Source organism: Oncorhynchus gorbuscha, linkage group LG02 (genome assembly GCF_021184085.1).
Source record: "Oncorhynchus gorbuscha isolate QuinsamMale2020 ecotype Even-year linkage group LG02, OgorEven_v1.0, whole genome shotgun sequence".
NCBI lineage: Eukaryota > Metazoa > Chordata > Actinopteri > Salmoniformes > Salmonidae > Oncorhynchus > Oncorhynchus gorbuscha.
In genome coordinates this window covers 62,393,363-62,415,272 of record NC_060174.1, presented here as the reverse complement: position 1 = coordinate 62,415,272, position 21,910 = coordinate 62,393,363, and the positions used below count along the sequence as shown (strand labels likewise).

At 41.3% G+C, this 21,910-nt stretch overlaps 1 protein-coding gene across 1 annotated transcript in view; it reads left to right on the top strand.

Moving 5' to 3' along the window:
* Nucleotides 1-21,910, top strand: part of LOC124006284 (neurexin-2-like) — a 401,953-nt gene that overhangs the window by 52,931 nt on the left and 327,112 nt on the right. The window contains 1 exon segment of the mRNA XM_046316207.1: nucleotides 13,491-14,821. Coding sequence (XP_046172163.1) covers nucleotides 14,101-14,821 — 721 coding nt within the window. The 5' untranslated portion in view covers nucleotides 13,491-14,100.

The window sequence follows — 21,910 nt, the reverse complement described above, 5'->3', positions numbered from 1 at the left end:
AAAAGTGTTAAACAGTTCAAAATATATTTTAGATTCTTCAAAGTAGCCACCCTTTGTCTTGATGACAGCTTTGCACACTCTTGGCATTCTCTCAACCAGCTTCACCTGGAATGCTTTCCCAACAGTCTTGAATGAGTTCCCACATATGCTGAGCACTTCTTGGCAGATCTTCCTACTCTGTGGTCCAACTCATCCCAAACATCTCAATTTGGTTGAGGTCGGGTGATTGTGGAGGCCAGGTCATCTGATGCAGCACTCCATCACTCTCATTCTTGGTCAAATAGCCCTTACATAGCCTGGAGGTGTGTTGGGTCATTGTCCTGTTGAAAAAAAATGATAGTCCCCACTAAGCCCAACCCAGATGGGATGGTGTATCGCTGTGGTAGCCATGCTGGTTAAGTGTGCCTTGAATTCTAAATAAATCACTGACAGTGCCACTAGCAAAGCACCATCACACCGTCTCCTCCATGCTTCACAGTGGGAACCACACATGCAGAGATAATCTGTTCACCTACTGCATGTCTCACAAATACATGGCGGTTGGAACCAAACATATAATTAGACCATGAAGGCCTTATACATGCAGTCTCCTTTGATGTTGAGATGTGTCTGTTACTTGAACTCAGTGAAGCAACCTACTACCTCTAAGGATTTAGAGCTTGAGGTAGTTACCTCATACAAGTACTTGGGAGTATGGCTAGACGGTACACTGTTCTTCTCTCAGCACATATCAAAGCTGCAGGCTAAAGTTAAATCTAGACTTGGTTTCCTCTATTGTACTCGGCACTATTTCACCCCAGCTGCCAAACTAACCCTGATTCATATTATCATCCTACCCATGCTAGATTATGGAGACGTAATAATGTAGATCGACAGGTAAGGGTGCTCTCGAGCAGCTAAATGTTCTTTACCATCCGGCCATCAGATTTGCCATCAATGCTCCTTATAGGACATAGCACCGCACTCTGTACTCTTGTGAAAACTGGTCATCTATGTGTAACAGTCGCAAGACTCACTGGTTGACGCTTATTTATAAAACCCTCTTAGGCCTCACTCCCCCCTATCTGAGATATCTACTGCAGCCCCCATCTTCCACATACAACACCCGTTCTGCCAGTCACATTCTGTTTAAGGTCCGCAAAGCACACACATCCCTGGGTCGCTCGTCATTTCAGTTCGCTGCAGTTACCAACTGGAACGAGCTGCAACAAACTGGACAGTTTTATCTCAATTTCTTTGTTCAAAGACTCAATCATGGACACTCTTACTGACAGTTGTGGCTGCTTTGCGTGATGTATTGTTGTCTCTACCTTATCCCCTTTGTGCTGCTGCCATGTTGTGTTGCTACCGTGCTGTATTGTCCTGTTGCTGCCATCCTATGTTGTCTTAGGTCTTTCTTTCTTCACGTTGTGTTGTCTCTCTTGTTGTGATGTGTGTGTTGTCCTATATTTTTATTTAATTAATTTGTATTTTTAATCACCATGTCCCCGCAGGAGGCCTTCTGCCTTTTGGTAGGCCGTCATTGTAAATACTAATTTGTTTTTAACTGACTTGCCTAGTTAAATAAAAAATAATTTAAAAATAAGCATTTATTTGTGCTGCAATTTCTGAGGCTGGTAACATTACTGGTAATGAGGCTGGTAGTCATTACTTTAAGACATGAAGGTAAGTCAATGCGGAAAAAGGACTGTTTCTCTTTGCTTATTTGAGCTGTTCTTGCCATAATATGGACTTGGTCTTTTACCAAATAGCGCTATCTTCTGTATACCCCCCTACCTTGTCACAACACAACTGATTGGCTCAAACACATTAAGATGGAAAGAAATTACACAAATGTACTTTTAAGAAGGCACACCTGTTAATTGAAATGCTTTCCAGGTGACTACCTCATGAAGCTGGTTGCGAGAATGCCAAGAGTGTTGAAATCTGTCATCAAGGCAAAACGTGGCTATTTGAAGAATATTACATCTTAAATATTTTGATTTTGATTAACACTTTTTTTGTTGTTTACTACACGATTCCATATATGTTATTTTATAGCTTGTCTTCACTATTATTCTACAATGTAGAAAATAGTCAAAATAAAGAAAAACCCTTGAATGAGTAGGTGTTCTAAAACATTTCACCTGTATGTATGTATGTATGTATGTATGTATGTATGTATGTATGTATGTATGTATGTATGTATGTATGTATGTATGTATGTATGTATGTATGTATGTATGTATGTATGTATGTATGTATGTATGTATGTATGTATGTATGTATGTATGTATGTATGTATGTATGTATGTATGTATGTATGTATGTATGTATGTATGTATGTATGTATGTATGTATGTATGTATGTATGTATGTATGTATGTATGTATGTATGTATGTATGTATGTATGTATGTATGTATGTATGTATGTATGTATGTATGTATGTATGTATGTATGTATGTATGTATGTATGTATGTATGTATGTATGTATGTATGTATGTATGTATGTATGTATGTATGTATGTATGTATGTATGTATGTATGTATGTATGTATGTATGTATGTATGTATGTATGTATGTATGTATGTATGTATGTATGTATGTATGTATGTATGTATGTATGTATGTATGTATGTATGTATGTATGTATGTATGTATGTATGTATGTATGTATGTATGTATGTATGTATGTATGTATGTATGTATGTATGTATGTATGTATGTATGTATGTATGTATGTATGTATGTATGTATGTATGTATGTATGTATGTATGTATGTATGTATGTATGTATACACTGCTGTAAAAAATAAATGTATGGAACACTCAAAAAAATAAAGGGAACACTTAAGCAACACAATGTAACTCCAAGTCAATCACACTTTCTGTGAAATCAAACTGTTCACCTAGGAAGCAACACTGATTGACAATAAATTTCACATGCTGTTGTGCAAATGGAATAAACAACAGGTGGAAATTATAGGCAATTAGCAAGACACCCCCAATAAAGGAGTGGTTCTGCAGGTGATAACCACAGACCACATCTCAGTTCCTATGCTTCCTGGTTGATGTTTTGGTCACTTTTGAATGCTGGCGGTGCTTTCACTCTAGTGGTAGCATGAGACTGAGTCTACAACCCACACAAGTGGCTCAGGTAGTGCAGCTCATCCAGGATGGCACATCAATGCGAGCTGTGGCAAGAAGGTTTGCTGTGTCTGTCAGCGTAGTGTCCAGAGCATGGAGGCGCTACCAGGAGACAGGCCAGTACATCAGGAGACGTGGAGGAGGCCGTAGGAGGGCAACAACCCAGCAGCAGGACCACTACCTCTGCCTTTGTGCAAGGAGGAGCAGGAGGAGCACTGCCAGAGCCCTACAAAATGACCTCCAGCAGGCCACAAATGTGTATGTGTCTGCTCAAACGGTCAGAAACAGACTCCATGAGGGTGGTATGAGGGCCCGACGTCCACAGGTGGGGGTTGTGCTTACAGCCCAACACCGTGCAGGACGTTTGGCATTTGCCAGAGAACACCAAGATTGGCAAATTCGCCACTGGGGCCCTGTGCTCTTCACAGATGAAAGCAGGTCCACACTGAGCACATGTGACAGACGTGACAGTCTGGAGACGCCATGGAGAACGTTCTGCTGCCTGCAGCATCCTCCAGCATGACCGGTTTGGCGGTGGGTCAGTCATGGTGTGGGGTGGCATTTCTTTGGGGGGCAGCACAGGCCTCCATGTGCTCGCCAGAGGTTGCCTGACTGCCATTAGGTACCGAGATGAGATCCTCAGACCCCTTGTGAGACCATATGCTGGTGCGGTTGGCCCTGGGTTCCTCCTAATGCAAGACCATGCTAGACCTCATGTGGCTGGAGTGTGTCAGCAGTTCCTGCAAGAGGATGGACTGTGGACTGGCCCGCCCTCTCCCCAGACCTGAATCCAATTGAGCACATCTGGGACATCATGTCTCGCTCCATCCAGCAACACCACGTTGCACCACAGACTGTCCAGGAGTTGGTGGATGCTTTAGTCCAGGTCCGGGAGGAGATCCCTCAGGAGACCATCCGCCACCTCATCAGGAGCATGCCCAGGCATTGTAGGGAGGTCACACAGGCACGTGGAGGTCACACACACTACTGAGCCTCATTTTGACTTGTTTTAAGGACATTACATCAAAGTTGGATCAGCCTGTAGTGTGGTTTTCCACTTTAATTTTGAGTGTGACTCCAAATCCAGACCTCCATTGCTTGATAAATTTGATTTCCGTTGATAATTTGTATGATTTTGTTGTCAGCACATTCAACTATGTAAAGAAAAAAGTATTTAATAAGTATATTTAATTCATTCAGATCTAGGATGTGTTATTTTAGTGTTCCCTTTATTTTTTGGAGCAGTGTATATTATGTGTATGTTGTTGAAGATACAGTTGATGTTGGAAGTTTACGTACACCTTAGCCAAATACACTTAATACACTCTCAATTCCTGACATTTAATCCTAGTAAAAGGCCCTGTCTTATGTCAGTTAGGATCACCACTTTATTTTAAGAATGTGAAATGCCAGAATAGGGTTAGTAGAGTGATTTATTTCAGGTTTTATTTCTTTCACCATATTCCCAGTGGGTCAGAAGTTTTACATACACTCAATTAGTATTTGGTAGCATTGCCTTTAAAGTGTTTAACATGGGTCAAACATTTTGGGTAACCTTCCACAAGCTTCCCACAGTAAGTTGGGTGAATTTTGTCCGATTGCTCCTGACAGAGCTGGTCTAACTGAGTCAGGTTTGAAGGCCTCCTTGCTCGCACACGCTTTTTCAGTTCTGTCCACACATTTTCTATAGGATTAAGGTCAGAGCTTTGTGATGGCCACTCCAATACCTTGACTTTGTTGTCCTTAAGCCTTTTTGCCACAACGTTGGAAGTATGCTTGGGGTCATTGTCCATTTGGAAGACGCATTTGCAACCAAGCTTTAACTTCCCGACTGATGTCTTGAGATGTTGCTTCAATATATCCACATAATTTTCATCCCTCATGATGCCATTTATTTTGTGAAGTGCACCAGTCCCTCTGGCAGCAAATCACCCCCACAACATGATGCTGCCACCTCCGTGCTTCACGGTTGGAATGGTATTATTCAGCTTGCAAGCTTCTCCCTTTTTCCTTTGTTTCATCAGACCAGAGGACATTTCTCCAAAAAGTACGATCTTTGTCCCCATGTGCAGTTGCAAACCGTAGTCTGGCTTTTTTATGGCGGTTTTGGAGCAGTGGTTTCTTGCTGAGCGGCCTTTCAGGTTATGTCGATATAGGACTCGTTTTACTGTGGATATAGAAACTTTTGTACCTGTTTCCTCCGGCATCTTCTCAAGGTCCTTTTGCTGTTGTTCTGGGATTGATTTTGCACTTTTTGCACCAAAGTACATTAATCTCTAGGAGACTGAACGCGTCTCCTTCCTGTGGAGTATGACGGCTGTGTGATCCCATGGTGTTTATACTTGCATACTTTGTACAGATGAATGTGGTACCTTCAGGCGTTTGGAAATTGCTCTCAATGATGAACCAGACTTGAGGTCTACAATTATTTTTCTAGCTTCTTGGCTGATTTCTTTTCATCTTCCCATGGTGTCAAGCAAAGAGGCACTGAGTTTGAAGGTAGGCCTTGAAATGCATCCACAGGTACACCTCATATTGACTCAAATGATATCAATTAGCTTTAGAAGCTTCTGACATAATTTTCTGGAATTTTCCAAGCTGTTTAAAGGCACAGTCAACTTAGTGTATGTAAACTTTAGACCCACTGGAATTGTGATACAGTGAATTAATCTGTCTAATCAATTGTTGGAAAAATTATGTGCCATGCACAAATGTCCTAACTGACTTGCCAAAACTATAGTTTGTTAACAAGGAATTTGTGGAGTGGTTGAAAAAAAGTTTTAATGACTCTAACTCAAGTGTATGTAAACTTCTGACTTCAACTGTATGTATATATATATTTATACACACTCACACTACCGTTCAAAAGTTTGGGGTCACTGAAATGTCCTTGTTTTTTAATGAAAATCACTTTTTTTGTCCATTAAAGTAACATCAAATTGATCAGAAATACATTGTAGACAATGTTAATGTTGTAAATGACTATTGTAGCTTGAAATGGCAGATTTAAAAAAATGTAATATCTACATAGGCGTACAGAGGCCCCTTGTCAGCAACCATCACTCCAATGGCACGTTGTGTTAGCTAATCCGAGTTTAGCATTTTAAAAGGCTAACTGATCATTAGAAAACCCTTTGCAACTATGCCAGGACAGCTGAAAACTGTTATTCTCATGAAAGAAGCAATAAAACTGGCCTTCTTTAGACTAGGTGCATATCTGGAGCATCAGCATTTGTGGGTTCAATTACAGGCTCAAAATGTCCAGAAACAAAGACCTTGTGTTCTTTTGCCCATCTTAATCTTTTCTTTTTATTGACCAGTCTGAGAGATGGCTTTTTCTTTGCAACTGCCTAGAAGGCCAGCATCCCGGAGTCGCCTCTTCACTGTTGACGTTGAGACTGGTGTTTTGCGGGTACTATTTAATGAAGCTGCCAGTTGAGGACTTGTAAGGCATCTGTTTCTCAAACTAGACACTAATGTACTTGTCCTCTAGCTCAGTTGTGCACTGGGGCCTCCCACTCCTCTTTCTATTCTGGTTAGCGCCCGTTTGCGCTGTTCTGTGAAGGGAGTAGTACACAGTGTTGTACCAGATCTTCAGTTTCTTGGCAATTCCTCGCATGGAATAGCCTTAATTTCTCAGAACAAGAATAGACTGACGAGTTTCAAAAGAAAGCTATTGGTTTCTGGACATTTTGACCCAGTAATCAAACCCACAAATCCTGAAGCTCCAGATACTCAACTAGTCTGAAGAAGGCTAGTTTTGCTTCTTTAATCAGAACAACAGTTTTCAGCTGTGCTAACATAATTGCAAAATGGTTTTCTAATGATCAATTAGCCTTTTAAAGTGATAAACTTGGATTAGCTGACACAACGTGCCATTGGAGAAAAGGTTTGACCTCTGTCATTGCCAACAAAGGGTATATAACAAAGTATTGAAACTTTTGTTATTGACCAAATATAAATTTTACACCATAATTTGCAAATAAATTCATAGAAAATCCTACAATGTGATTTTCTGGATTTTTTTTTGCTAATTTTGTCTGTCATAGTTGAAGTGTACATATGATAAAAATGACAGGCCTCATCTTTTTAAGTGGGAGAACTTGCACAATTGGTGGCTGACTAAATACTTTTTTGCCCCACTGTAGGTCAGTATAGGTATTTAGGTGATACACTATTTTCTCATCTTTATCAAGGGATCCAATAATTCTGGACCTCACTGTATCTACATGTTACAGCCTGGCACATAATAGCTGACCTTGGATTCTTACCCAAGAGACCGAGCCGGAATGCCCTTTAGCTTGCTCTAATTTGCCTAATGCTGAGTATGACTCCCTAACCACAAATATATTAACAGACCTTTCCTCACATCTGTTCCTCCCAAATACTGTATATCTTTCTGTGAAACATGAATGGCTAAATTAAGATGATTCACTGTTATACAATACTGTCCACTCCTAAAGTGCTATACCATGATGAATCTTTGTTTGGTCATTTATTTGTGGTGTGTGTGTGTGTTCAGTGGCGGGCTGCCCGTTCCACTGTGTGGGTGTGTCTCTTTATGGCAGGCTCAGTGGAGGTGCTCCCCAGGGTCCCTTCCACCCGTTTCATCTCTCTGGCCCAGAGAGAGGCAGAGGGAGGTGCAGGGAGACACAGAGGGAAGACAGAGCATAGGAAGAGAGGCTGCTGCAGTGCACAGTGCTGACAGAGGCTGGGTCAGATGGCCTGCAGCTCCAAAGACTGTACAGGTGGATGGAATCTGACTGGCTCCAGTGTTTCTACTCAATCTTTATTCATCTCTCTGGAGAGGTCAGGATGACAATGTCCAGTTACTGCCAGACTGGAAACTTTACTGACCCTGGTGTTCTGTGGACCTTTGAGAGAAGGTTGACTATAGGTTATATGTGACAGTCCGGCTCGATTTGTTCTTATGTAGCAACATTTGAAATGTTAGAACATTGGATATATCAAATGCTACAGTTGAAGAGCAATGAGAAAGTAATTCTACTTTGAAAGTTGATAAACTTGTAACCTCACTTTTGAGAAAATGGCCCTTGAATGTTTTGGTACCTACTGGAGAGCTATTCTTTGTCCTCACCCATTCAGCATTGTTCACACCCTCTTATGCTTGAGCCCCATCCATCTCTTTAAAGATTCACATGTGAGGCTATGTTTTTATTTTATTTTATTTTTTTACCTTTATTTTACTAGGCAAGTCAGTTAAGAACAAATTCTTATTTTCAATGACGGCCTAGGTACAGTGGGTTAACTGCCTGTTCAGGGAATTGTACCATGTCAGCTCGGGGATTCGAACTTGCAACCTTTCGGTTACTAGTCCAACGCTCTAACCACTAGGCTACCCAGCCGCCCCGAATGTACTAAACAACCCAACATTTTAACACTAAAGGCTGGCTTATGCTACTGGTGTGTTTGTACATTTAATCTGGAGTGCCAGAGTGTGTTCTGGGCGTTCGTGAACCGTTGTCAGATTGTCCGTTCATAAATTGAGAGTGTTTCACTCGTTCAGAGCGCACACTGGATGCTCTGGGCGAGGAGTAAGGTTGATCCATGCATTCTGACCTAATAACAGCAGTCAAGCACCCAAGCTAACTTGTTGACGTTGGCTAGCTTGCTAGCTACTTCCATACACAAATGAGGGAACACCTCACTCTGACCCTTTTACTCGCCCTAGCAGAGCTGGTTAGGCTGTTTTCATGTTATCCAGAGCGTTGGTGACTGCAAATGTGCTGCTGGCAAAAATGTAATTATGCTTGTTTGCCAACATTTACAAACACCAACCATATTCAATGGGTGTTGAGCGTTGGTAAATTCGTCAGTTATTCTGCGCTCTGGGAACACTCAGACGAGAGTGCTCTGAAATCTGAGTACGTCTATCGACAGTTGTCGCAGTGACCTCAAACATTCTATTGAAATAGTTACTTGCATAGTGGAGTCTTTTGTTTCAACATGTAGGTAGCTAGCTAGCTAAACAATTAACGATAATCCCAATTCATAACTTTACTACCCTGCATGAATCTGCAGGTAGCTAACCAATCAGGTTCAATATTAGCTAGCTAACATTAGGCTATAACAAGCAATGCAAATGGCTCTGAGATATGAATAATATTACTACACAGTAATAGCCCACTAGCTAACGTTGGCTAGCTAGCTAACAGTACACTTTAACACAAAATGAAAGAAAGATTCGGACAAAATTAGAAACGTGTCATATCTTAATTTTAATAGCTAGACGCTCTTACCCATATATATGGATGGACGCTTCTCCCTCTCTGTCACGGATGCCATGGTTGCCCTTAGTTTGAAGATGTAATCCGGAGAGGCATATTTGCAATCATACTCCAGAATCTCCTTAGCTATCATACTCTAATTCCAAAGATTTTCAAAACTCGGTTCTCCAGAAAGTGGAGAGCAACACTTATGTAGTTCTACTACGTGATATATTTTTTAAAAAGCTGCATTAGAAAGGATCACCTACACATACTGACCAGATCATGTTACAGACAGAAGGTGCTACATGGCAGACCAATCCGAACTCATCTCTCGGCATATCCAGCCCATTATCTCAGCCAATCATGGCTAATGGGAAGGTTGCTGGCTTTTTTCCTAGGCTCGTATTTTTAGCATTTTTATTTTTTTATTTAAAAAAATAATATTTTTTTATTTATTTATTCGGATTTTATAGATGGCATCCAAGTTTGTTATTAAGGCACATTAAAGTTCACATGTTCCAGAAGGCATTTTGATTTAAAAAAAAGTTTACATTCAAATGGCGCTCCTGTGAAACAGTGACGCGTGACATGCTTCTAGTTTCCTGAAATGAGTCACATATACTGTAGCTGGTCTATCATGATTGGTGTACGTCCTGTAAGGTCTTCAGTAGATAGACTTCAAAGTAATGGCATGCATTATAGATTGAGTAATGGGCAATAAAGATGATCTTTTCAGTTGTTATCGAACACTCACGTTTGGAATGCGCGGTGTTGTGCCCAGCTGAAGTGCTGCATAGTGGAGTCTGGACTGCAGCGTTCTGTCAGCTTGTTTTGGACTCTGTAAGTAGGCGAATGTGTATGAAGAAAGCTGTAGTGGTGCTCTAATGTGACGGGCTTTGACACAGATGCCATGAGTTAGTGCAGAGACGGGGAGGTGTGGAGCAGGTTGGGTAGCGTGTTCACAGCTGATTCCTTCGGATTCCACACTGACTGTCTTCAAGAGTTATGGATGTTTTCAACTGTGGTATACATTATTTGAATTAGGTCTGGGGATGCCTGGATTTGCATTAGCCATGTATAATTACCAGATTTGAATGGACATATCTGTTAATCTAAATGAGTCAATCTTAGTCTTGGCGATAAGACCTGGCCAAGTTAACATTGGGTTTGGCCACTACTAGCTCCTTCTTCAAAGCTGCCTTTCTGAGTGCCCTGAAGATGGAGGCCAGTAGTAGGAGATATCCTCCTTGCTGTGTGAATAATAAATGTGAGCATTTGAAAGACCTCATCTATAAGTCATATGCCCTGCCCTTCCTGGTGGAATGCTCAAAATCCCCTCCTTCACACACTACACTGCCCCTCTGCCCCCTCAATTTTCACCAAAATATGTGAGACTGTCCTTGACAATATATGACATGTTTAGGCACTCTTTCTCCTTTTTGACTGGGGCGTGGCTCAGACAATAAATACAATGCAAAAGCCTTCTCCCACCCCAGTCGGGCTGCAATTCCCCTAGGCTGCCTCTGAAACGGCACCCTTTTCCCTATATAGTGGGGCGGCAGCGTAGCCTAGTGGTTAGAGCGTTGGACTAGTAACCGGAAGGTTGCGAGTTCAAACCCCCGAGCTAACAAGGTACAAATCTGTCGTTCTGCCCCTGAACAGGCAGTTCAGGGGCCGTCATTCCTAGGCCGTCATTGAAAATAAGAATATGTTCTTAACTGACTTGCCTGGTTAAATAAAGGTAAAAAAAAAATAGTGCACCATGCCATTCCAGAAGCAACTATGGTTCCCCACCATCACCTAGCCATCTCTGTTCAGTGAGTTGGAGAGCCTCAGTGCAACAGTGGCATTCAGAAGGGAAGGGAAAAGGAGAGAGCTGTTCAGTACCTGCATCCCACCACTCTGACTGACACATCTGAGAGGAGCTCTGCCCTTTCCTACACAGCCACAGTCCCAGAGTGAGAAGGACAGAGCGAGAGAGAGAGAAACCTATTCACTGTATCCAGCTACTCAACACAACACCGAGTGGGTTGGCACGAAAATGATTTGTATTCCTGCAAGGTCAATTAACATGCCCTCGCCCAAAAGGTTGGTTGTGTGAAATGCATTGTTAATGAGCTCAAGTTTTGAATGCTTGTATTTATAATTGTTGGTGTTTATAAAGGCCACCAGCAACAGTGGTTAAGTCTGGTCTCTCTGGTGTCTGATATGTCATTAGCATTCCTGCTGCACTGCAACATGGTTTTCCAGCCTGTCAGCTCTCACCTCTCCTCTCAGAGAGGGAGAATTCGCCAGCTCAAAGCAGATCTGGGAAGGAAGTTCTCTAGACTATGTTCTTTAGATTCAGCCCACTGTAAACTGAAACGACTGGGCTCATCACCTTTTTTTTTCTCCCTCTTCCGAAACATAGCTTTCTGCTCTGCCCTGTAAAGCCCCAGCTTCATCCCTGTTGTCTAGCTGGGAGGAGAGGTGTTTTATTGTTCTGGTCTTCGTGCTTGGTCTCGTGTTTAGCCTGCTGTGTGGAGATACTTCAGGCTAAGAAAACGTGAATGCTGTTTTTTATATTGAATAGCAGGTGGATGTAAGGGCTTGTTGATGTGTTGGTTTTAGTCCATCAACTATAACCCCTATCTGCACTCCACTTTATTTATTCAGTGTGTTTGATTCTGCAATCAATTGGTTTCCATAACCCCTGTCTTTGACTTGGGTGTTTTACTGTGTTATTTCTCAATGAAGGCTGTCACGGTAAGCCTTTTATCTTTTCAAGTGACAATCCAATATGCAAAAGGCCTGTGCCTTCATTGGCATCAGAACTGTGAGATTTGTGTTCCGCAGGATACAATGCCTCCGTCACAACAGGCCATAGCAATTCATCAAACAATCCGAAGGCAATTCGCTCCTTCATTCTGCAGGCGTTTTCCTGGAGGAAGACGAAGACTGATTTGTCTGGAAAGACATGCAGTCTGTTGTGTTTTTCTGGTGGTTGGAGGGGGAGCGGCGACTGGCCCTGTTTTTAATCAAGATGAGTTTGATTTGATTACATTTATTAGACGGAGCAGCAAGGCAAACTTGGAACTACAGCACCACACTGGCTCTTTTGACTATAATGGTGTTAATTGAAAGTGGGTACTTTCAAATGATATTTATTGTCGACTGTTGTTCTCGCCAAATGTTTTCATGTTGATGTTGTCATTTTGCGGCATGCATAAAAAGGGAATTGTTCCCTTTTTCCTCACAGCTTTTCATCCACTCCTTACCAGATAACGGACAGGCCCTGATAGTTGTTCTTAATTGAAAGGTGTCCCTTCCTCTGCAGATGTACCGCTCACTATGCAAGACGATTGCTGTTAGAGGTCATATTCAAGGACACGGAATCACTTTAGAAGATCACTGGAAAGTGACAAAGTGCAACAGCAGGGCCATCCTGATAAAGAGAGGTCTGTACAATTCAACTTTTGTGTGGTGAGACTACTTTCACCCAGTGTTTCCTGGTTACTTTGAACTGATTACCTTTTGAGAAAGGTCACAGCACTTACCATGGTAATCTTGCAAAGAAAAAGACACTTCCTGTTTAATTAGATGCCCAACATAAACACAGCAATCTGCTCTCTCTCGGTAGCCCTGCGTCTTCGTCTCTCTCACTCCGCCAGTATACTATATGCAGTGCTTTCAACGAAGCTCCCGAACCCTTATTGACGTGATTGAAAAGGCCTGAGTCTCTTCCAAGCCTCCATTGGTCTCTAAGTAAAATGATCTTTCCTCCCCTGCCTCTCTGGGTTTTCTGCTGTGTCGCCGGGGGGGACGGACTAATAAATAAAGCAACACAATACTAAAGTTTTTTTCTTTCTTTCTCTTGCTCTCTTGTCCTCCTTTCTTTTTCCTGTGCCATATTTCATTATTTGTTTTATGTCATTTATTTAACTATGATTTATGTAACTGCAGAAGATTAAAAAAACAGTGTTTTTAGTTATTATAGAATGTTCACGCTTACATTTCTGTCACCTATTATGGTACACCATTATTTTGTGATGTGGGTTACGCAGCTCCAGGCCGCTGGAGTTTTCATATGATGCTGTCCGTTATCTTTCATTCCTCTCCTAACATGTTTTTCTTGCGTGTGTGTGTTCCAGAGCAGTGGGACACTAAGGAAGATGGGGCCTGTACCTGCTTCTGCTTGGCTCTGTGCCTAGCTAACTCCTGGAGGCCGGACCGGACTGGACTGCTGCTGGAAGGAGGCGAGGGTATTTGGTTGATAAGGTAGGGGAAGAGAAACAGAAAAGCCTTGAATGACTTTTGTCGTTTGTCCTGTTTGTGACCCCATCGCCGAAACCAGCTCACTTCAACATTCTGCAGCAATCCCCTCCTCACTTGGTTTTGTAAATGTGCTAGTTCCTGGACTCCGAAACATAGGCAACAGTATGTTCTACTTCCTAGATTCCTAAACATATGGATTCTACCATGTTTCCAGAACATTTTCTGTAGCCTGTTCTCTGGAGAATAACTGACGCAATTCCACATTTGGGGAATTTATTCCCTGTTTTTAGTCAACTCAATGGAGAGGCTAAGAAGATAATCAGAACAGAGAGGCAAAGCTGAAGAGACATTGGAATCATATTATTTCTGTAAACTTTAGGGAAAACACAACAACAGTGTAGACTGGAGATCATTTCTGCCTCTCTCAGCGGTGGTGGATTTAAAGCAACAAGACCTAGTTGGAGGGATTAGGGCCAGAAGTGGAAGATGATAAGTAGCAAGGTGCTATGTGAAGGCCGGGCCGTGTGGCCCCTGGTATTGACTGGGCTGTTGTTGACAGTCATGGCCACGGCCTTGGAGTATGAGGGAGTCCCTGGCCAGTGGGCCCGGTACGGACGCTGGGAGGCCAAGGTCACAGGCGAGCTGAGCTTCACTCTGAAGACCAACATCAGCAAGGCCCTGGTGCTCTACATGGACGACGGAGGGAACTGTGACTTCCTGGAGCTGCTGATCACAGACGGCCGGCTGCATCTGCGCTTCACCATCCACTGCGCGGAGCCTGCCTCCCTGCACACGGAGACCCACGTCAACGACCAGCGCTGGCACCGCGTGCTTCTCACCCGCAACTATAGAGCGACCACCCTGGTGGTGGACAACGAGGAGAAGGTGGCCGAGGTCAAGTCCAAGAGGAGTGAGATGGTGGTGGCCAGTGACCTTTACGTAGGCGGCATCTCGCCAGACGTGCGCCTATCTGCTCTCACGTCCAACACGGTCAAATATGAGCCACCCTTCCAGGGCCTGATTGCCAACCTGAAGCTGGGGGAGAACCTCCCAGTGCTCCTGGATGGCCAAAGTGTTCAGAATGATTTGGAATACCTGTGTATTAAACAGAACCCCTGCAGCAACAGAGGCCTCTGCTCCATCCACCAGGGAGAGGTCCTCTGTGACTGCACCAACACTGGCTACAAGGGAAACTACTGCCACGAAGGTGAGCCAAATACTCAATGAGCTGAATTTGTTCAAGGAAAGGGCCTGTTTTTTCCATTTGAATGCCTTAGCAGTAAAACCGGTTGCTTTGTGAAGTTTAAATGATGGTTTTTGAGGGATTCCTTTAGGATTTACTGAGCTATTATCTGAACAGACATTCATTTTCCTTAATTATTCGGGGGAGAGTTGTGCTGATCTACATTTTAGCACAGCTTGACGTGCTGTCTCTGAATGCTTAGGGGGTTTGGCTGAGATTGTTGGATAGCCTGTTGATTATGATTACATTTTCTCTGAGTTTAGCTGGGCCCACGTAACTCACTTGTGGATGGCTGTTTCATGGCTAATGGGAAATAAGCCAATCTTGTTCCACTCACACATACTGTAGCAACATCACGCTAGTAAATTTCAATGTTTTCATAAAGTAAAACATTTGCTTGTCTTGAGAGGAAATGTAAACGTTTTACTGTATGTTCGTTTTGTTTCTGTGTTTATCCTGGCTTTACCATTCATAATTATAAAAGCAGCCTGTTACATGATACTTAACCTTATATCGAACCAGGTTTTAGAACGTTTGAAGCGTGCTGGTTTTCACAGTATTTTACTGTTATTGCGTGATGAGCTAAAGCTGCAGCATGAGGGGAGTAGAGCCTTATCAAATCTGTGATACGGAGAACGCGGATGGAATCACGGAATCCAGCAACGTATTGAACTTAGCAGGGAATCAACTAAATATATTGAATAAAATAATAATAATTTGGACAAATTAAGACAAATTAAGACATGAACAGAATGCATTAGTAATTAGTATTTTCTGGAACTTTCTGAAGAGGCAACAAGAATTATCCATGTGCGTGAATGTGCGTTGTGCGCAGCTACCATTTTGTGTAGCCGTTAGCGGTGATGCTAAAGAAAAATCTTCCAGTAAATGGAAAGGCTTTCCCAAAAAACCTTCTCAATTATTTGCATCAATCCAGTGGGTATTTGTTTTGCAATCTGTACTATTTAAATTACATTTTTTACCATTTAGCAGATCGACTTAAATTACTATCACATGTGCGGGACAAAAACACACTAGGTGCACACTGGATTTAAAGGGAACCTAAAATGTTGTAGTCTCCTGATTTAGTTAGAACATCCAATTTAGTTGTTTTTCTATTTTTTTTTTAAACGTGTGCATTTGAGAGTGAAACCCTGAAAAAATGGGAGAACAGAAACCTGGAAAACAAAACGGAGAAGACAGAATTTGGCAAAATATAAAACTGAATTTTTTAAGGCCCTAGGGGAGAAATGGTCTACAATGCTGGCCATAACAATATTTTACATTTTGACGTTTCTGAAGTGATATTTGGCTGTATAGTCTTGCATGATAAGACAAGAAGTAACTAGCCACAATGAGGTTTGCTTTGAGAAAAGTCAGCTACCCTTGTAAGCTAGTTAAATATCTCTCTCAATTATAAAGCCAACAAAATGCTAATAAAAACAGCATATTATTGACCTAAAAGGATAGCTGTGTTAGCCCAGTCGCTAGCTTATCCAGGGTCAGTTATACATAGAGCAACCGTGTACTGTCTATCTATGGGAACAACTGCAACCTTTTTGCAAGCAACATTGCTAAAATGAATAAATGTTAACTGTAATGCTCATCTCCTGTAGCCTAACTGTTATCTGCACACTGTACCTAAATTACAAGGGTTGGATTTGCACTAAACCATTTTATGTCATCACTTAAAAGGTGTGTAAAAAATCTGGTATATGGTGCCTTATGAAAGTATTCATACCCCTTATTCCATATTTTCTTGTTACACCGTGAATTCAAAATGGATTCAATAGAAAACAATCTCACCCATCTACACTCAATACCCCTTAATGACAAAGTGAAAACATGTTTTTAGACAATTTTGCAAATGTATTGAGAACAAAATACAGAAATATCTGATGTACATACAGTGGTTGCTCCACTAAAAGTTTTGCGATTATGCTGCGGTACTTGGAGGTAATTTGTGATTTAGTACAGTACCCTGCGTCACCACTTCATTTCTCCAGACCAGAACAAGGGGGAGATAGAGCACCGACTATGCTTTTTGGTCCTACTGTGTCTCTAACTGACAATGAATGGGTGACAAACTTAAATAGAAACTGATAATTGTGCACGACTTCAGTATTACTTACTAAAACTGTAACACTAAGGTTTTTATAATTGTATTTTGTTAGGATTATTTTGCTCCTACTGTAGTACTGTAGCCTACTCCTGACCAGTCACGTTGTACAAAGCCTGAGTGGCGCAATGGTCTAAGACACTGCATAGCAAGCTGTGTTGCTACAGACGCTGGTTCAATACCTGGGACGGCCTCAACTGGGAGATGACTGTAGGGTTTTGGTTTCTCTCCCAATAAAAACAGAAGTAAATCATTCTAAATTACAAATTAGTATGGCGCTGACTAAGGAAATGTTCCCGCTGTTCTTAGTGCCAGTCTGCACTTTCAAACTAATAATGGCATCTTTATGCTTTCGTTAATAAAATGATAAAAATACTCTTTCAAAACGGAGATCTTTATGGATCCATAACGAATTACTATGGGAATAAATATCACTGAATTACAGCAATATTGGAACAAAGTTGTTTAATGGAAAATACTATTTCAAGCACACACGGTCACGTTGTACAGCGCCATTATGGCTATTAGCAGGTAGCTGGACAATACACCTGCCTAGGGGTAGAATTCTATCGTCAAATGTATTTCTTAGTTAGGTTGGCTGTATCACAACCGGCCATGATTGGTTGCAATTTCAGTTTAATCCACCAGAAAAGACAAAACAAATAATATAACAAAAAGTATTATTATGCATCACATCTGACTGTGATTGGGAGTCCCATAGGGCGGCGCACAATTGGCCCAACACTTTTCTTCCTCTAAAAACAGATATAAATGTTTTGAACTTTACAAAAATTATTTTGGCCTTTTCAGATTACAATTGCTCACTTTCGTTTAAAAAAAAACAAAATAACCTCCGAAATATCGTTATATTATCAAGTTGATGGCACGGTCGTATAGCGGCACCTACGTAAAGCTGAGTGACTCACTTATTTGTGACTTTGGATCAAAATAAATAAGTACCAACATTCTTTCTGATAGTCTTTAATAAAAATAAAAAATTGTTATCCTCACCTGAACACCATGTACAGTTTTATAATAGCCCATTATGGGCTATTAGCAGGACAATATACCTTTGCCAAAACCTCTCTGTATTTTGATACTTTGTGGATGGGGCCTCCCCAGTAGTGCAGCTGGCTAAGTCACCGCATAGCAATGCAAAATGCATTGCTACTACAGATACCCACACCGGCCATCACTGAGAGACTTAGAATCCTCCAATCCTCTATATTTAATTATTGCGTGAGAGTCGTGTCATATTTTTCGATATACTGTGGGCCTACCGTAGGCGACATGAGTCTGAATAGTGTTGAGTAATGTGCTGTTAAAAGTGGTGTAGGTCTTATTTAAAGAGCATACTGAAGTTACAAGCAATAGGATTTGAAGCAATAGCTATAACTATTTTAGCACCGTTTCGCGCTGCTCTGAGACAAACATGGGGAACTCCGGTCTCCCGCGTGCCCGCACAACACGGGGATCCTTTAGCTAAATAGCCCAGTACTGTAGCCTACTCCTGACTGTCATGTTGTACAGCGCCATATTTTCTGTTCCATCCTAACGGAAACCCAGAGGGTTTTTTGTTTTTCTTGGAATAGAATCACCATAATATTAATCAAATTAATTAAGCAACATTTCTTATCAGTCCCATATACTAATTAAAGGTTTTAAATTCTCTAGTACAACCACTATTGAAGGCAATCAAATGCTTCTCAAAGATGCCCTCTGGTGGTCAAACTAGCACTAACTAGCATTAATGGTATCAGTGGTTGGCACGTGCCATAGAATTCTGCAGCACCACGCAAGCTGTGCTGCAGTACGCTGCAACTTTTAAAGGACGAACCACTAAGTATTCACAATACATGTTAGAATCACATTTGGCAGTGATTACAGTTGTAAGTCTTTCTGGGTAAGTCTCTAAGAGCTTTCCACACATGGATTGTACAATATTTGCACATTATTCTTTAAAAAATTATTCAAGTGTCTCAAGTTGATTGTTGATCATTGCAACACAGCCATTTTCCAACCTTGACATATGTTTTGTCTCCCAGTGTTTGTTGGAAAGCAGACTGAAACAAGTTTTCCTCTATAATTTTGTTTGTGCTTAGCTCGATTCCATTTATTTTTATGATAAAATCATCCCTTGTCCTTGCCAATGACAAAGATACCCATAACATGATGCAGCCACCACTATGCTTGAGAATATGAACAGTGGTGCTGAGTGATGTGTTCTGTTGGATTTGCCCCAAACATAACACTTTATATTCAGGATATAAAGTTAACTTTTATTTTAGTGCCCTAATTGCAAACAGGATGCATGTTTTTGGAATATTTTTTATTCTGTACAGGCGTCCTTCTTTTCACTCTGTAGTTTGGCCTCATGGTGTAATCACTGAGCGGTTTCCTTCCTGTACGGTAACTGGGTTATGTATCTTTGTAGTGACTGGGTGTATTGATACACCATCCATGCTCAAAGGGATATGCAATGTCTGTTTTTTTTTACCCATCTACCATTAGTGCCCTTCTTTGTCAGGCATTGGGAAACCTCCCTGGTCTTTGTGCTTGAATCTGTGTTTGAAATTCTGCTCCACTGAGGGACCTTACAGATAATTGTATGTGTGGGGTACAGAGATTAGGTAGTCATTCAAAAATCATATTAAACACTATTATTGCACATAGAGTGAGTCCATGAAACGTATTATGCGACTTGTTAAGCAATTTATCTAGTTCTGCCATAAACAAGGGGTTGAATACTTATTGACTCAAGACATTTCAGCTTTTCATTTTAATTATACTGAACAAAAATATAATGAGCTGAAATTAAAGATTGCAGTATTTTTCCATACGCACCAAAAGCTTATTTCTCTCAAATTTTGTGCGCAAATTTCTTTACATTCATGTTATTGAACATTTCTCCTTTGTCAAGATAATCCATCCACCTGACAGGTGTGGCATATCAAGAAGCTGATTAAACATCATGATCGTTACACAGGTGTACTTTGTGCTGGGGACAATTCAAGGCCACTCTAAAATGTGCAGTTTTTTTATCACACAACACAATGCCACAGATGTCTCAAGTTGAGGGAATGTGCAATTGGCATGCTGACTGCAGGAATGTCCACCAGAGCTGTTGACAGATCATTTCATGTTAATTTCTCTACCATAAGCTGCCTCCAATGTCGTTTTAGAGACACAACCGCAGACTATGTTTAACTACGCCATCCCAGGACCTCCACATCCGTCTTCTTCACCTGCTGGATGTTCTGAGACCAGCCACGCAGACAGCTGATGAAACTGAGTATTTATGTCTGTTAAAGCACTTTTGTGGGGAAAAATTCATTCTAATAGGCTGGGCCTGGCTCCCCAGTGGGTGGGCCTGGCCTAATGAATTTATTTAAATTCACTGATTTCCTTATTTGAACTGTAACTCAGTAAAGTCAGTGAAATTGTTGCATTTTATTTTTGTTCAGTATCATTTTTTTAAATCCCTAAAAACATAACTCAATTTTGACATTGACATGGGGTATTGTGTGTAGGCCAGTCATTTTAAATTCAGACTGTGGAAAAAGTCGAGGGGTATGAAAACTTTCTGAGTGCACTGAATACATCCGTTGTATTGGTATCCTTTTAACTTTAAATAGTATTGCTCTACATGTAAACAACAGATTCCCATAAGGCCAGTAGTGCTGTATGGCGACGCATGTCACATGATACACTTGCCAAATGGATTTACATAGCTGATATACAGAGAGAGAGACAATCAAATAAAACAGATCTTACAAATAGACAAAAAGGAAATGTTCATTTGAGAATACAACACAGACAGAACCCCGTCCTCTCTTAATTGCAGGAGTGGGATTAATCCATATTGAGACTAGCTCATTTTTGATTAACAGTTTAACAATTAAAACACGTTTAAACATTTCCCTGCCAAAGAATCAACACTACATCACTTCAAAATATGCAAATAAGCTAACTCGTATATAAAGATGAAGCATTTTAGTCTAAACAACAACAGATAATTGAGGAGTAACAAGTAGGTTATCATTACTAAAGCATCATTTTAGATGAACAAACAAAACTCCATACCAGTGGCGGCCAACCTTGCTCCACCCATCCCTGATCAACTGGGTGAGCAGACTTCTATTCCAGCCCAGCAATAGCACACTTGATTATCAACTCATTAGGTTCGATAAGTTGAATCAGGTGTGTTATTGCTGGGCTGAAACAGAACCCTGCACACCCAGCAGACCTCCACCAGCAAGGTTGGCCTACTCCAAATGTAATTGGTTTATACAAAAGGACAGTTCATGTATACAACATTTGGTAACATAGGTAGGCCTACACATATTACCCATGGCATATAGGTTATATATATATCGTCTCTTGGGACATTCATTGGGACCACTCTCTTCATCTGCAAACAGGCTTTCACAGGATTCCATGTGCGAGGACCGGAAACATCACAAAGAAGTAGGCCTCATTATACTTAAATTAGACAGCATTGAATATTATGTTGCTATTATCTCTCTGTCCTCAAAGGTATCCCCTCTAGGGACTGGAACTTCATGTTCCTTTCATAATGTCCTCCTACAAAATGACTGGCCCTGTCCAGCAGCCTAAACTCTCTCTTTTACTGACAGCTGGAGCTGGTTAAGTACGTGTTGTGACCTTTTGACTTTACCTGTGTAATTCATTTTCAATATGTATATATAAATCGCAGACTGTCAGCCCCACTTGATAACTTGAAAGCTAGGATGTGGATCTAGCACACGCAACAACTCTCTCTACTATATGTGACCTACATGGATGGGGAAACGGTGACGCCCCTAACAGACAGACATCCCTTCTACGGGCGTGTGGGGGGAGGGTTCTTGAAATGTAGTGGACCATTCAACACGTTTTTGCAATACATAATTCTCCAGACCTCCAATGTGAGG